Raw genomic sequence first — 18,479 nt, 5'->3', positions numbered from 1 at the left:
CTAGCTCTGCCTCCCTGGAATTAATGGCATTGGCAACCATGCATGGGAATTTTGAACATTTAATGAAGAAAGCAGACTTACACGTTTCACAAACTTATTGAAAACATTGTACGATTATGTGTGATGTTGTTGATTGATATAGTATTGATTTAACTTTTATCATTCTAGATTGGTTCTCAGTGCTGTGTCTGACTACTTTGCTGCAATGTTTACTAATGACGTGCTTGAAGCCAGACAAGAAGAGGTCAAGATGGAAGGAGTAGATCCAAATGCACTTAATTCTTTGGTGCAGTATGCTTATACAGGTAAGCTCTCATTGTGAATTAACTAACATTAACATTACATTATACATCCTGCATTATAGTTATTTGTGTTCTACAAAAATGGAAATATACCATTTAGCAATTAAAGAATTTTCCAAAACTGGAAAATTTAAAAGGACAAAATAATAAATTAATCACCATAATGTAAAATATAATGAATGTGCTGTTAAATATTGCTACCATGAGAGGAGAGGGATATTTTAACATAAAATGCAAGATTGTGTCTTATATGGGTTAAAAGTGTGGAGTAATTTATCTATATTAATTTTAATTATGTGTGCTTGGTGGGGAGGCTATGTGCATCTGATTGTAATTGCCATTGGGGAAAGAAGAGATTATTGGATCATGGAGCTGGAGTTAAGGGCATTTGTAAGTTCTTGAACATGGATAATTGATTAAAAAGATAGAACAGTTATAAATATAAATACAGCTTCCATCTGATTACAATAGAGTAAAACCAGAAATTGATAAAAGAAACACAGAAACTATACAAACACATGAGCATTTACCACCATTTTATTAAATAATTAATGTATCATCACAGACATTAAGAAGGAAATTAAAATATTCCTACCTTCAAAGGAAAATGGAAACATAACATACTAGAAACAGTGGGATAAAACAAAAGAAGCTTAAATAGCAAAAAATTTATCACTATAAGTGTTTATATAAAATGTTAGAGAAATCTCAAACAACATAATGAACATACAGGCATCACAACAATTTAATTTCATTATTAGTAATCATAAATCAAATATTAAGATCAGGACATACATTAAATAGATAAGAATAATACAGAAGGAAGGATCACTTAAACAAAGAGTTGGGTCTTTTAAAATAAACAAGTTTAATAAGATTAGAAAGGAAAGGGAAAACATCACAGGAGAGACAATCAAACTCAGAGAATCATTAGAATGTAATTCGAAGATAAATATTTCAATAAATTGGAAAAACTAAAAGAGATGGATAAATTGTAAGCACACATCAATTACTAAAATTAAGTCGAGTTAATGTAAAAAATACTTTAATAAATCTAAAACATGTAATGAAAAAAGTGCTACACAATAAATACCAAAACTGAATACAAAACAAAAATATAGTTATAGGTCAAACTCCATGATCAACATGGATGAAGACAGTCTTGATAACACTTCAAGTTCAACAACATATAAAAATGTCAATTGCCATGATCAAGTTGACCCAAGGGAAGAATATGAGCATACAAAAATGTGTCTGCAAGTGATAAATTAGTTATTGTTAGTCATAATTATAAATAATGAAAAATCGGAATATTTATAACATAAAGAAACATATAGATTAGTTAGATAATATGGACTGTTAATAGGCAATGAAATATGAAGGAAACACTGATAGATTCTCCAGTTGAAATGAATTTTTAAATGCCATGCTAGTTGAAGGAAAACTACTATAAAGATTACTTATTATAGGATTCCATAGTTGCAAGTGGATAAGAGAAGTAAGCAGTTTAAAAATATAGGATGTGATTACACTTTCCTTTTTCTAAGATACTAGTAGTTCTCCCCAGTTTAAGAAATAACACAATAAAATATGTAGACTTACTGCACACCTTGGAAAATATTATAGCTCAGAGGTTAAGAGCACTGACTGCTCTCTTCCAGAGGTCCTGAGTTCAATTCCAAGCAACCACATGGTGGCTCACAACCATCTGTAATGAGATCTGGTGCCACTGGCCTGCAGGCATACACGGAGGCTGAACACTGTGTACAAAATAAATAAATCTTTTAAAAAAAGAAAATACTAACTTACCATTCTTTATAATATTCACTATTCATTTGCTGCATTCATTTTGTTTAATCTTGTCTGACAGCCTTTTTCCTTCTTTATTTGTATGTACACAAAGACTCCTTTGTATTTCTGTCTTAAACCATATTCTGAAAGAAGCTGCTGAACAACAAAAGACATAGATGCCCTATAAAGGCCAACTAAAATGTCGCCTAAAATATCTGTTTCTTATTTTATGTGATATCTAATTGTTCTCTACTAATTGAAACCATTTAGGTGTGCTTCAACTGAGAGAAGACACCATTGAAAACTTGCTGGCTGCAGCATGTCTCTTACAACTGACTCAAGTCATTGATGTCTGCTGCAATTTCCTCATAAAGCAACTTCATCCTTCAAACTGCCTAGGGATTCGCTCATTTGGAGATGCCCAGGGCTGTGTGGAGCTCCAGAATGTGGCACATAAGTACACCATGGTAAAATAATTTGTTTCAAAGTAACTGATTGTAATAATATATACTTTCTCTGATGAAACTTAAAGCCTATATAAACTTACATAATTTTCAGGTAACTTGTACATTATCAATAATTAAAAAAAATTTGTTCAGGTGAATAATACTCAAAATTTTTACTTTAGAACTAAAATGGAATTTTACTAAATCTCTAAACTACAGAGAAATAAAATACTGCTCATTCTTAAATTGAACAACTCTGTATTTCTAATTGAATATACAGCATTGAAAGCATTACCTGCATAACCTTTTCAATAATTAGCAACTTATTTTGTAAAATTTGACAAATTAGGATTTCTATTAAAATTATATATTATTCAATTTTAAAAAGTGAATACAACTCAGTTTATAGATTGTTTGTTTATCATGTATAACGTAGTTGGTATAATTCCCAGGCCTTTTATAAACTGGGCATGGTGGTTAATATCTGCATTCTAGCCTGGTTGCTAGAGATAAGAGCATCAGGAGTTCTAGGTGATCCTCAACTCCATAAAGAATCTCAGGTCTGCCTGGGATACATGAGACTGTTTCAGAAAAGGAGCAGAAGAAAAGAAAAGTATAAGTGGCAATATTTCATCAAGATTAGTAACTCAAATGATTTTATTGAATTGGCTTTAAGTATTAGAAAAACCTTGTAGTTTGGAGAAAATAATTTTCAGTTCACTCATTGAACTTTAGAAATTACTCTTAACTCTACCAAGTTATAATGAATCAATTGATTATCAGTAGATAATACTTATTTAGAATTTGTACAGAGTAAAACCATCTTTATTTATTTAGATAACAATCAAATGAAATACGGAATATAAAGGGGAAGGGAAAATAGGATATTAGATATAAAATAAAATCTTTACTATGGTTACTAATATTTCTCTGATAAAATGAAAACAAACTAACCTCTAATGCAGTAGATTAACAGAGAGGTGGATCTCTTTGAAACTTTATCAAAAGATAAATACTTTGAACAAATTAAATTGCACCAGACATTTGGGTTTTTAGAAAGAGGTAATTGCATATTAATGAAAAATAGAACACTCAGTGTAAAATTATTCAGTAGAAATAATAGATTGTAGGATAAATTCATATATACCGATATGCATATATATACAAACACTCCTCTCAAACTCAAAACATAAAATATGAGTTGTCTAATTTTTGTATAAATTTTATTCTTCTTTTTCCCCACCCCTACCAGCTCATTGCTTAGAATTTGAAGTTTCATATACAGTCCTGAAACAATACCAGAATGTGGAGAATCACATAATCACAGACTAACATTGTAAATATGTTATTTAGTCATGCTATTTATATTCCTGTGTCATAAATATGGATGCCATATAATCTAAAAGAACAGCAGTTATGTAGTTCAAAGTTTAATCCTACTATAAAAGCCAATCATGAAAACTTCCTGTTAAATTGCTTAAATTCTTGAAGTAAGTATTAACAGTTTCCTGTCTGGTATCTTACTCTTGCAGACAAAATGCACTCTGATAAACAACTTGTATTATTTTTTGCTGCTCAAAATGAACTTGCCTTCCTCTTTAATTGTGGTATCCAAACTGAGTGTCAAAGCAAGATGTCCATAAATACGCAATAGAGCTTTGTCCCTTAACACCCTTTTCAATAATATTAGTATCTATTTAGAATATAATAAAATTAGAAAAAAAATACTTCTTATAATATGTTTACAATTCTGTATTGATAGTATTTGAATGCAAATAATTACTTTCTAAAAATACTGTTAGGCAAATTAGGTTATTGTGGCTATGAAATATTATCAAAATATCTCTTACATTTTAAGAAACTATAGCTTTCCTGGACCTCAAAGCCAGTTATTAGTGCACCTTGAAGTCACTTCAGACTTAAAACTGTTTCATGTTATGCACTCAAATTGTCTGCTTAGCTTGACTTGAACAGAAAAAAAGTGACAACCTTACTTCCTTTGGATTTCCCACATAATTAACTTTCACAGCCTAAGATAATCAATGCATACCTACAATTTGAAATTATATACTCTTCCTTGACACTGACATAGACTATTCTTGTGTATTGTTTGGTGAAAGCAGCAAATACAGAAGTTGAAAACAACTTTTTAAAATCTAACATAAGGATTGAAAGAAGTGGATTTTGGTTGGCCAACAATGATGTTTGTTGCTTGAATAAGTTGGGATTAGCTGGAATCAGTGACTTACTACCTTATAAAATTCTGTTATAAAGGTTCCTGTAAGGTATGCCATTCCTTCTCCATGTGATATTTTCTATGCTGTTCGATAAATACAAAGCAAATTCTTTATCAGTGACAGATTCAGAGACTCACATATATAAACACAGAAGGACATATACATATTCAGGAACAGATTCAGACTCATACAACAAACAGAAGAGAACACACAGGGAGCATTAAGTAGAGAATTCAAATCTGGACTCACTCTTGGTTAAATGACTCACAGGGTAAATGTTTAGTTTTTTTTTTCCTTAATGAGACACCAATGCATTATTGGTGATGCATAGAGTTAATCACTAATGAACGAAAATGATAGTTGAGTTGATAGAATAAGGAAAACAGCTTGCCTGCCCTGATTTGGGTGTTTTTTATCCACAATCAGCTTTGGATACATACTGCAAGCCTACACATAAAAGTTTCTATCTCAGTCATATAAATAATCAAAATATAATAAACAAAATATTTAGTTTATAAATATTACATGAAGTTAAGTACAGATCATAAATGGTTAACAAAAACATAAAAGAAAATCTTGCTGGAAGTTGCAAAAAAAAGGGCATCAGGTTCAAAATAATTTCAAAATAAAACCATTTAAAATGATTACTTGTCTATAGTTTGAAGTTCCACAGTGGCATGCACAGATGTTTGAAGATAATATATTTACTTTTATTTACACTAGTCTATATTGCTCATCAGTTTTCAATACACATATGAAGCAATGACTCTGAAATGATAGCAATTGGACCACAAAGTAAATGTATGCTTGTGTATTAAATATCACATTAACATATCTTATCATTACTTTAACTCTCAATAAAGACATTTTAAATAAACTTCTCTATGATACAATTTGGCACTGAGTAAGTTTTACACACAGAAATACTCTGTCTCTTGTTTTTATTTAAGGAATAAATACAGTTTCAGAATTAACACCTGATGACCATGACAGTTAATCATACATTTAATTTTTTATTTTTTAAAATTTCATTTTACCTTCCAACTACAGTTTTCTCTCTACCCCTCTTCCCACCTTCCTTGTTTCACCCATAACCCATCCCACAGGGCAAGACCTCCCATGGGGAGTCAACAAAATCTGGCACATAAAGTTGAGGCAGGACCAAGACCCCCTCCCCCCCGTATTAAGGCTTCATATGGCATGCCATCATAAGGAATGGCTCCAACAAGCTAGCTCATGAACCAAGGATAGATAGATCCTAGTTCCACTGCTAGGGGCCCCTCAAATAAACTAAGCTACATAGCTATCTTCTATATGCAGAGGGCCTCGTTGAGTTTTAAAGAGGCTCCACAGCCATTGGTCTAGAGTTCATGAGTTCTCATGAGCTTGGTTCAGCTGTCTCTATAGATTTCCCCTTAATGATTTTGACCTCCTTTGCTCATATATCCCCTCCTCCCTCCTTTCAACTGGATTCCTGGAGCTTGGCCTGGTGTTTGGTCAATTTTTTCTTAACATTTCTACAAATACTCTGTAACCTCGAAAAGACAGTTGTATAGTTGAGCAAAATAAAATAAACATGATTTCAGATATTAATGTTAGAGTTCAGAGTTTTCAACTCATATAGGAGATCAAACAATGTGTACTGCATGTCTGTCATTAGAGTAATCCATCTCTTCATAAGATCCTATAGTGATTACTTATCACTTGTAAAATTACTAATTAATGTGTGAAAGAACATTGCAATAATTTTCTATAAATGGGAGAAATGTTAGCCAGAGTGGTATGCGACAGAAGAACATCAGTTTTGTTTCAACTGATTGCCTTAGTCACAAAAGGGTTCATTGTTTAAATAGGCAAACTGATTTAGGAATTTAAGGCACCAGCATTTCAATATGGAATTATCAGCCTTCTTTTTTTACTTCATGAAAAAATTTGATATTTATTCTCCTTTTGCTAATGATTAAAGTAGAAGAAGTAATGTAATTATTTGATTTAGTTAAAACTCCAAATTATTTATAATCTGTTTTAAGATTCTCCAGAATATCTGTTTTTATCAAAACTCAATCTAGTAAGAAAATGCTTAATTATGTTTCAAGAGTATAAGAGTTTATATACTTAAAAAGATTGACACATTCAATTATATAAATATTTGAAATAATCCATGTTAATAATATGTATTTAAGAACTAGAAATTATGGGTGTGCTTTAATGAAAAATTGAAACATAGCTACTTATACTTTGATATTAGATTAAATATATATGGCAATTGCAAATGGAAACTTGAAATTACATACAGTAAAATGTGTGTTCTGATCTTTATGGAAATTAACAAAATAAAATACATTGAACTCTTATTTTATTAAACAGATTCTCAACTACTTTATCACAAGACATTGTATTTTTTTGTAGGAACATTTCATTGATGTAGTAAAGAATCAAGAATTCCTTCTGCTTCCAGCTAATGAAATATCAAAACTTCTGTGTAGTGATGACATTAATGTGCCTGATGAAGAAACAATTTTCCATGCTCTTATGCAGTGGGTAGGTTATGATGTTCAGACTAGGCAACGAGATCTGGCGAAGCTGCTTTCTTATATCAGACTGCCATTACTTTCACCACAGGTATGGAAATTTATTAAGGTAATGTAAATTGGATTTCTAAATTACCGCTAGGCAGCAGACCAGTCGTTATCCATCCAGTTTTACAAAGAATATCTAATAATGGTGTATACAGGAATCATTTCATAGAACAACATACTCTTCAATTGAAATTATTAATAATGGAGAAAAAGGAACATAGTTGAAAATAATAGCCTACAGATGATCCTAAACATCATAATATACATCAGTTTCAGTTTCATCCTTTGTCAGACAGCATTATAGCAAACAAGGAAAATGATTGAGGCTCCTTTCCTGATTCCACGCACCTTCTAAGCAAAGTGGTTAATAATCAAGAGAGCGCTTCATGTAAGGGGCTTTAGGAGGAGTTAGATACAGGATATTACCTACAAACATGGGCAAATATCTCCTGTAATTGAAAACAAGCTCCTGTCCTTTCAGGTGCACTCATTATAATGGTATTCTCATTATGTGTACTAAACTAAAGGATTACAGAAAACGATTCTAAAAATAAATGTCCTTAGTTAAGACCTAAGATTGGCTCGTATGTTGTTCAGGGTCTTTGTTTGCTTTCTTTTGTTTTGGGGGGTTCTTTTTGTTTGTTTGTTTGATTTTGTTTTTTTGAGATAGGGATTCTCTGTAGCTTTGGAGCCTGTCCTGGAACTATCTCTTGTAGACCAGGCTGACCACGAACTCATAGAGATTTGCCTTCTCTGCTTCCTGAATGCTATGATTAAAGATGTGCACCGTGACTGCCTAGCATGTTGTTCAGTTTTAACATGAATTTTTCCTCAAATGCAGTGCAGGCCTATTATTGCAACATTTGTGTTAATAACAATTTATTAATTGTAAACTAATCTTATAGTACGTGTGATTTATACAATATAGAAAAGCACATTGCTCATATGAGTTTCATATTTATTGAATCTGGCTAAAGTGCCACAAATCATTTACTATAAAAAGAAAAATAGGTCTTGTAAAATTAATATAAAATTCATACATTTTATAACATATTTCCCAATTAAATGTTAATATTGAAAAACATATGTTAATGTATTGATAATTTCTCTCTTAGTTTTCATCTGTTACTTATTTGTATGTGATTGCATAAGGCATTATTATCAAACCAAACAATAGAAAAAATGTAGTTTCTAAGGTAGCTGTTATTCCCAATCAAATAAAGTGAAAAATGCTTACTTGACTTTTTTTTATTTTTAAATCTATATACAATGCAATTAAGGTTTCCCTAATGATATTTCATTCATATGAATCTATTATAGTTTATTGATATTCAGCTTACTGTCACATCCCATGTCCTCATCTTGCCTTCCTTTTATTCTCTCACAAATAAGCACATCATGAAAGTAGAAGAGACGCATACATATAACTAAATTTAGATTTTGTACATGCATGGGAAAGGTGTTATTTGTCTTTCTGAATAGTTTATTTTTGTCGAGAATGGTCTTAATTTACTTGATTAGCTTGTAGATACTATTGGCTAGTTCCTCTTTATGAAGCACTGTTTTATTTCATACTGTTGGTAGGCATCTATATTTATTTATATATTTATATAATATATATATATATTTATTTATTGCATATCATAGATTTTTGAATAGTGTTAAAATAATCATGGGTGCACAGGTAACTATCTACATAGGATGCTGAATTATATTTCTTTGTAAATATTTCTCAGATTATTTAGTTAGATTATTTAGTAGCTCTATTGTAGATTTTTGAGGAAACTTCCTACTAGTTTCTTTTTACCAGATTACTTTTGAGACAGCAGTATATAAGGTTTTATTTCTCCTTATATTATATCATTATGTTACTCAATGGAGTTTTTTAAATTTTATATCTTTTTAAATTTTTTTCTTATAGGTGTATATTAATATGGAATTTCAGTGCATTCTTATTTTGTGTTTTCCTGATGTCTAAGGATGTTGAAACTTATTTACATATGTTGAATGACCATTTGTGTTTTTTAATTTGAGGATTATCTGTTCTGTTCAATTCATTTGTCCTTTTATTGATTTAATAAATTTGTAGTAGGAAGCTGCTTGTTGTTTCCTGGCCACCCAGACTCCTGAAATAATCAGAGAATAATATTATTTGCAATACTGTGTGACCAATAGCTTAAGTGTATTTCTGACTAACTCATATCTTAAATTAATCCATTTCCACTAATCTGTGTATTGTCACGAGGCTGTGGCTTGCTGGGTAAAGTTCCAGCATCTCTCTCTGCTGGGCTACATGGCTTCTCACTGACTCCACCTTCTTTCTCCCAGCATTCAGTTTAGTTTTCCCGGCCTAGCTAAGTTCTGCCTTGCACAGGCATCAGACAGTTTCTTTTTTCATTAACCAATAAAAGCAACATATACAAAAGGACTTCCTACATCCGTATTTGATATTTAAATCAAATTTCTGTTGATTCTAGATATTAACACTTTCTAAAATCACATTTATTTTTATTGTTTTAATTTGATTTTAAATTCCCACCACAGTTCTCCTCCCACCTCCCCCTTGCCTCCCCAACAGCCCAATCCCCATTCAGTCTACCCATTGGGTAAGGAGGCTACAATGGGGAATCAACAAAATATGGCACAGTAAGGTGGAGCAGGACAAAGTTCCTCCCCCCTGCATTAAGGATGAGCATGGGGTCCCATCATAGACAATGGGCTCTAACAAGCTAGCTCATGCACCAGGGAGAGATCCTGGTCCTATTGTCAAGAGCCTCTCAAATACTACAATTTTCATCACTGTCTCCCATATACTTGGAGGGAATAGTTTGATCCCATGGAGGCTCCACAGCTGTCGGTCTAGAGTTCATAAATTTCCACAAGCTTGAACCAGCTGTCTGTATATTTCTCCATCATGATCTTGCTCATATATTACCTCCTCCCTCACTTTTATTTTATTTCTGGAGCTCTCCATGGTGCTTGGCTGTGGATCTCTGCATATGTTTCCCCTGGTTACTGGATGAAAGCTCTACGATAATAGTTGGGTTATTCACCAATCTAATTACATGGTCAGACCAGGTTGGTCACCCACTCCATATTTCTTGCAGTCTTAGCTTGGGTCATCCTTGAAGATTCTTGGGAATTTCCTAGGAGGAGGCTTCTCCCTAACCCCATAGTGACTCTCTATTAAGATATCTCTTTCATTGCTCTCCCACTCCATCCCTCTCCTTAATTGATCATCCTATTCCCTTACATTCTCCTCTCCCATCTCCTTTTCTTTACCACAACCTTTCCCCCAATTTATACAGGTGATCTCATTTAATTCCTCTTCCCAGGGCAATCCATGTACCTCTCTTAGGGTCTTCCTTGTTACCTAGCTTCTCTGGCACTATGGATTATAGTCTGGTTATTCTTTGCTATACATGTAATATCTACTTATGTGTGAGTACATACTGCGTTTGCCTTTCTGAGTCTGGGTTACCTCACTCAGGATTTCTTGTTCTAGTTCTATTTGTCTGCAAATTTCACAATGTCACTTCTTTTTTCAGCTGAGTAGAGTTCAATTGTGTCAATGTACTACATTTTCTTTTCATTCATTCTTTCTTCAATAGAGGGCCATCTAGGTTGTTCTGAGGCTTTGGCTATTAAAATAATGCTGCTGTGAACAGTAATGAGCAAGTGCCCTTGTTGTATGACTGAGCATCATTTGGTTATATGTCTAGGAATGGTATATCTGGGTCTAGAGGTAGATTGATTCCCAATTTTCTAAGAAACTGCTATAGTGGTTTTCAAAGTGGCTGTACAAGTTTGTACTCCAACCAACAGTGGAGGAGTATTCCCCTGACTCTGTATTCTATTAACCAATTAAAATATATAGTTGGCAAAGAATTTTCTTGCATTCTGTAGAGGTTTGTAAATTTGTTTTCATGATGCTTTTTATTTATTTCACATGATCTTGTTCTTCATCTGTGATCCATTTAGAATTGATTGGTACAATGTAAGAGGCAGATAATTTATACTTGCTCTTAAGCTTGCCGATACCCGATTTTCCTCCCTCCATCTGACAAAGAGAAGATCTTTGCTACTGATAGTTTTTATCAAAAGTTAGGTGTTGGCGGTGGATTCTGTCCTGCTTAGTGCCATAGCTAGTCATTCCCAAAAAATAGACAGAGGCCTACATTAATTATAAACTGGTTGGCCTATTAGCTCATGCTTTCTTATTAACTAACTCTTACATCATTCATTAATCTATTATCTTGTCTGTATTTATCACATGGCTTGGTACCTTTTGTCAATGTGGCATTCTCATCTTTCTTCCTTTATGTCTGGGTGATGACTACAGACTGAGCCTTTCCTCTTCACAGAATTCTCCTGTTCTTATTGCCCACCTATACTTTCTATCTGAATACTGGCCAATTGGAATTTTCTTAAATCAATACAGGTGACAATTCTTTATAGGGTATAAGACCACTGCCCCACAGTACTTTCCCCCTTTTTTTTCAAAGCAAAAACTCTGAATCTAATCTCCTTTGTTTAGCTTTCTCCATGACCATTATTCATAACAACTTTTAACTAAAACTCTAAAAAAAGAGAGAGAGAAACATCCATAATTCATTTTTAGGGAATGTGGGCATAGTTTTCTATGATACTTCCTGCTGATTAGAGATGCTGATAATCTTATAGGGACCTAAAGAAAATTTAGAGTTATGGGCAAGTCCTGAATGGACTATTCTGTGAGGCTTGATCATCTCAGCCAGCAGTATTGAGGCTGTTCTGGATGTAAAACTCAGACATCTGGGCCAAATGCCATTATTGGATATTTCTCAGGGGGTCTTCCTTGATCAAACCTGATTTTTCTAAGCCCAGAATGAATCCGCAGCCTTTCATTTTCTGTGGAAACAAAAACAAAACCTCTTCTCCAAACTAACATATCTTTTTACTTAAATTTTGAAGTCAAGGCATTTTTCAAAATTTATATGCCATGTTAATCCAGCAGCATTTATAACCAAATGTCTTTTAGCAGCTGTTGATTCATCCTCAGCCATCAAACAACTCAAAGACAGTACAATAACATACACTACCCAGATTTTCTGTGTATTTTCCATCTTTACATGGCTTTATTTTGAACTCTATTTCTTTTCCTTTTCTTTTTAATTTCTGTTTTTATGAGACAGGGTTTCTTTGTATATCTTTGGTTGTCCTGGAATTCACTGTGGAGACCATGCTGTCCTTGATCTCACAGAGACCTGTCTGCTGCCTCTGCTTCCCAAGTGCTGGGATTAAAGGTGTGTGTGCCACCACTCTCTCTCTCTCTCTCTCTCTCTCTCTCTCTCTCTCTCTCTCTCTCTCTCTCTCTCTCTCCCTCTCTCTGTCTCTCTCTCTCTTTCAACTTTATCCTTTTATTTTTCACTCCCAAGCCTACATATATTTTTAAACACACTGTAAACTATTTAGAGGTTGGTTTTGTTTTGTTTTATCGGAATCTATCTTTACTCTATATCTCTCCTTTTATGACCGCATGAGTGTTTAATTTGCTAAGTGGTATGGATAGGATTAAAGCTGTAGATTTGACAACTGGATCCACCCCATTCCTTAGTTTTCTGATAGTCTATCTTCATGGTGAAGCTGGAGCCATGTTTATTGCTACAACTGTATGGTGTTTCAAGGTCCCTGGAACCACCAAGAAGCATGGTATTGGCTATCCATAAATACCATTTAATTGTTTTGTGGTGGGCTTCTTAAAAGAGCTGCAAGGTTTTACAGCTAAACCTGAGTCAGAAAGCCTCTCTTAAATGAGATACATTTTTTTTCTAGCAAATGGAGCTCACACAAGAAAATGCTGCCACCAAAATGTCATGCTTAACTCTGTTCTTTTGTCTCAAATTACTTCCCAAGATCTCTCAGGTTTTATGTGCATGTAGTTGTCCACGTTGGCAACATTTGTTGGTGAAGGTTACTGTCCGGCTTGGTGCCACAGCCATTCAGTCCCAAAGAAAACACACAGAGGCCTAAATTAATTATAAACCGGTTGGCCTATTAATTATTTTGAGGTGTGTTCCTTCTAGTCATAATTTCTTTAGGGCTGTTTATCCTGAAGTGGTGTTGAAGATCACTGAAGGCTTTTGTGGTTGTCAATATTGTTATAATATCTATTAAAATCACCTTGTGGCTTCTATTCCTAAATCTATTAACTTACTGTTTTACATATGTTGATATACATTTATTGTACCTTCTTCACATACTGAAAATGAAACATATTTAAAAATATTGTTTGTCAGTTTTCATATATTTTTAAGACCATTTGAAAATATTTTATTGAGATAATGTGTGTCTAATTTCTCTGGAAAAAATGGTTTGAATTTTTCTATTTTTTGTGTGTGTTCCTTTTTGGTTTCAGATTCAGGATAATGCTACCTTCTTTTGGTGTGATTTTTGTAGAATGATTTCTCTTTCTGCTTTATTGAATTTTCTAAGACATAGTTATGTTAGTTATTCTTTAAAGGTCTGGTAGAATTCATTAATGAACCATATTTTTTTCTTTTTTGCTGAGATACTTGGATAATGCTTGAATCTTTTGGCTCATTATTTTTATACTATTATTATCACTTTTTATAACCTCTGAATTTAATCTTAGTGGTTTCTATCTGTCTAAGAATTTACTCCTTATCATAGACTTTCCAGAATCTTTTAAATAAACATTTTGAAAGGATTCACTAACAATTCTCTGGATTTAATTTGTTTCTAATGTAGTGTTTCCTTTTTCACCTATCATCTTGTTAAATTTGGCCCTTATCTTACTATATTTCGTTGATTTTTGTTATGTTCTTCTGGTCTCCATTCCATTTTTTTCTGCAATAATCTTTGTTATTTTTTCCATCTATTGATATTGAGTTTAGTTTGTTATTAATATATTTATGGTGTCAAAGTGTATTTTAAGTTGTTTGTATTTTCTGTTTTTTTAAAGCATTAATATCCTCTTAGAACTGCTTTTGCAATCTCATACTTTCTAATGAGTCCTCTTGTTTATTAAATTATAAAATTTTATGTGCTCATTGAGAATATATATATGTATATATACATATATCATGACATAATATCAATAGCCTTTTGGGTTTTTTAAGACAATGTTTCTTCAAGTGCTTTCTTGAGCATATTGTTGATCCAAAAGATAAGACAATAATAATACCTAAAACATAACTACTCTCTCTCTCTCAAATATTTCTCAAAATTCTTAATAAAGAACAGATAGTTGAAATTCCGATTATGTAGAAAATTTCTATTTGTCTAAGCATACGAAACTAGGAAAATGATTAGATTCTGTAATTTTCACAGAACAACATCAAGATATTTTCTATGAACTTTTTAGAATCTATATTTTTAGACCCTATAATTAGGTTGAATAATATATATTTTAACCTGTTCATCATATTTTTTAGACATGAAAAATCCTGGGAAGCACTTATGTATACAAAGCTCTTAAATTTAGAGCTCTTTATTTAGATTTGGTATTTTTCAGCAGGCATTAGTTTAAACTTCTCTGTATTAGAATAAGGGGATGTGTCATACCTAATCATACAACTATTGTTCTCTGAACTTTAATAATGCTTTATACGTAAAATATGTCTTATTTGAAAATTTTCTAATATTGTTAGTAATATGAAATTAGATGGGCATGTAGAGTTTCTAAGATAATTGATTATATTTTGCAGGGTAGAGGCATGGGAAATTAAGAAATATGAGTAAAGAATATGAAGACGCATAAAAATAATGAGACAGAAAACTTGGAAAGTATCAGCAGGGCATTCCAGTGACAGAAATACTGAAATTCTCTAGCGTTTATTTTTTTCACAACTTTTGTACTCATCATAAAGGGTGGGGCTGGGGCGTGGGGGTTGGTTAGGGCAGAAGCACATTTGCATATCCTGACCACCTGTCAGAATGGCATGGACTTACTAGAATGAGCTATTTTAATTTCAAAAGAACTGAGCAATCACCTTCTGACTTAGGGCATGCGACAATTATTGTCAAATCTCCAAACTTTCTGATTATCAGACAAGGTGGAAATGGGCCGGTATTTTTTGACTTACGCAATATTTCAAACAAACACTAAAGAAATAAAATATATGAACATTATAAATTTATAAAGTGTTTTTTAGAGGAAAGTTTTATAGCATAATCTTCAAACCTATTTCAAATATCATGTTTAAGAAATGCCTGCAGTTTAGTCTGGCAAATCAAAATATTCCTTCACCAGAGAACAAGTCAAATAAAACAGAACTAAAGTTAACCAGAAAAAGAATTGTCATAAAAATCTTATGGTATAAGACTAACAATTTAATCCAGCAAACTTGTTTGCTATTTCTTTTGATATACTATGCCAGTGTGGATTCAATGATACATATCAACATTCTGAAATATGTCTTTGAGTTTTCTACGGTTCCTCTTGGGAACAATATTTTACCTATATTTTGTCATAGTTATTTAGGATCCTGTAATGTATTAGGTAATGGCAATATCTATCACCCACTTTTTCTGATCTTGACTAGTAATTATTCACACACACACACACACACACACACACACACACACACACACACACACATATATATATATATATATATACTAGCTCAATTTAAAAAAGCATATGCTTTTAGAATAGTGCTGTGATGTAATGATAAAGATACAGTACAGATGAAGGGGATAATATCTTTACAGAGTATGTTTCCATGACATCTCCAATATCCCAAATACACAAAAATATGAACTGTTTGAATTAGCCTTAAGCAGTAGATGAACGTACTTAGGATTGTGTGCTATAGCTAGTCTCTTTGATTACTTTTGACAAATATTTTTCTTGTCATTTTTCATACTTAGTATTCCATGTTATAGAAATAAACCATGTTCTTTCTATGTTGGACTCCTTATATATGTACCATGCATTGTTGCTTTCCAGTTACTAGCAGATCTGGAAAACAGTTCGATGTTTGCTGATGATCTGGAGTGTCAGAAGCTATTAATGGAAGCTATGAAGTATCATCTCTTGCCTGAGAGAAGATCTATGTTGCAAAGCCCTCGTACAAAACCTAGAAAGTCAACTGTGGGGGCACTTTATGCTGTGGGAGGTATGGATTCTGCTAAAGGTAAAAGCAACACATTAATTAATTGGGAAAATACCTCCATTTGAAAAAAAAGAAGAGAGAGATATTTCTAACAGCCTCCGCATTATAAGGAAACTATTAAATCCTTGTTAAGTAAGTGTATCAGAAGCTGAATTTTCATAAATAGGGTAGTTTGTATGATTATTTTATACCTCATTTTCCTCCTTATCTTATGGATCATCATCTGTTAATTATGAATTACTTAATTCTTAATAGATATTTTACTTTAAGAATACAATATTAGGTTTGACTATTCAGTTTTCTCTGTCAAACCTTTACAGGGAAATTTTATTTATCTATCCAGCTCTATCTATCTGTCTGTCTGTCTGTCTGTCTTTCAGTCTATCTATCTGTATCATCTTTCTTTCTATCCATGTTTCTATTTTAGAAAGAGATAAATGTATTTTCCCAAATACAATAGTGACATCTAGTTAGTTCTCTTAATTCTGCTACATGCTTAAAGACTAATTATAAAAAAATACTGAAATGTTAACTGTAAGATCCTCTGTTTGAATTGCAATATAAGGTTAATTTTATATAAATAAAACTTCCATGAAGATAAAGGAGCAGCTTCTGAAGCTATTATCCTTCCCCTTCTTGAAAAACTTCGTCTATGGCTTTATTATTTTCATGTGAATTTTTCATTTTAATGATTCTTTTGGCTAAAATAACAAAGCGAAGATTTTTTTATTATTTTATTTTACATGGAAGGGTGTTTTGTTTTCATACATGATTGCAAATGCATGTTTAGCACCCATGAGTACAATCTCAAGAAGAATAGAAGAGACTTCAGATCCCTTGGTTTGTTTTTAGCCATCATGTGAGTTTTGGAAATAGAAACTGGGTCATGTGAGAGGGCAGCTGGTGATTTGCCAACTGAATCATCTCTCCAAACTAAAGAAATGATTTTATAATGAAGTTTATTGAAAACAAAGTGAGAATACTGATAAATCATAAGTTGAAATTTTATTTGATAGATTGAATAAATGACCTACAACTTGAAGGTTTATCCTAGTAACAATCAATTATTTCCATTTGAAATTGGAATAGATATAAGAAATATGCCAATTAATTACAAAGAATTTTTACGTAGTGAATTTTCTATTACTATAATAGGGTATCTGAATCTAAGAAATTTAAAATAATAAAAATTATGAGCTTGAGGGACAAAAAAAGTAAGAAAGTGAAAATAGCAAAGAACATATAGAAGGTAAACTTTTGTTTTTATTACTGCCCATTAATTGTAGAATAAAGTTGTTTCGCTATGATACTGTAATACATACATATAGCATAGTTTTTTTTTTTAAATTGCCCTCTATTGTCTTTTCTCATCTCCTGTCTGATTTTTGTTTGGTAATAGTCTGCTTTCATGATAACTAGCGGAGTATTGTGAGAGCAAAATTGATCAATTTGTGAGAGTAAATATTCATCATCTTATCAGTTCTAATGCAAAAAACCTTTAAACATTGCCATAATATAGATCAGCTTGTCAATATATAAACTCTACAAAATATATATCTAATTTAACACATTTGAAAATGAGATTATAGAGGAAATAATTTCCAAAATTCTGGAACTACTTCATATAACTAGCGTTCTTCAGAAAATAACAAATACTATAGGATACCCTAATTAATTTCAGGTTTGACAGTTTCACATTTTATTACTTTTTGATTGTCTAATTTTTCACATATTGCTTCCATAGCCTAGGCTGATTTAAAAGGTGATGGCAATCCTACTGCATCAGCCTCCCAAGTGCTGGTATTACAGACATAAATGACTATCTCTGACTTTATTGCACTGAATAGAATAATATTAACAGCTTCTTGGTACTTAAATTAAAAACTGAAGGTATTAAGTGCAAAACATAAATGCAATTATCATTTGTTGAGATTTTTTTTTTCTTTCAGTGCTGGGAATCAGTTCAGCGCTTTACTTATGCTAGGCTTATGCTCTACCTATGCAC

The 18,479-nt window shown here is 32.3% G+C and overlaps 1 protein-coding gene across 2 annotated transcripts in view; it reads left to right on the top strand.

Moving 5' to 3' along the window:
- Klhl4 (kelch like family member 4) overlaps window positions 1-18,479 on the top strand; it is an 87,359-nt gene that overhangs the window by 46,735 nt on the left and 22,145 nt on the right. The window contains exons 3-6 of one of the 2 annotated variants that reach the window (XM_041640974.1): window positions 169-305; window positions 2,364-2,560; window positions 7,186-7,398; window positions 16,309-16,477. In XM_041640974.1, the coding sequence (XP_041496908.1) occupies window positions 169-305; window positions 2,364-2,560; window positions 7,186-7,398; window positions 16,309-16,477 (716 nt within the window). Of the gene's footprint in view, window positions 1-168; window positions 306-2,363; window positions 2,561-7,185; window positions 7,399-16,308; window positions 16,496-18,479 lie in introns of both variants that reach the window. The other variant, XM_041640973.1, reaches the window with a different exon arrangement.

This window comes from Microtus oregoni, unplaced genomic scaffold (assembly GCF_018167655.1).
Source record: "Microtus oregoni isolate MIOR12 unplaced genomic scaffold, Mior012 000067F_000, whole genome shotgun sequence".
Classification (NCBI taxonomy): domain Eukaryota; kingdom Metazoa; phylum Chordata; class Mammalia; order Rodentia; family Cricetidae; genus Microtus; species Microtus oregoni.
This window is presented reverse-complemented; position numbering and strand designations above follow the sequence as displayed.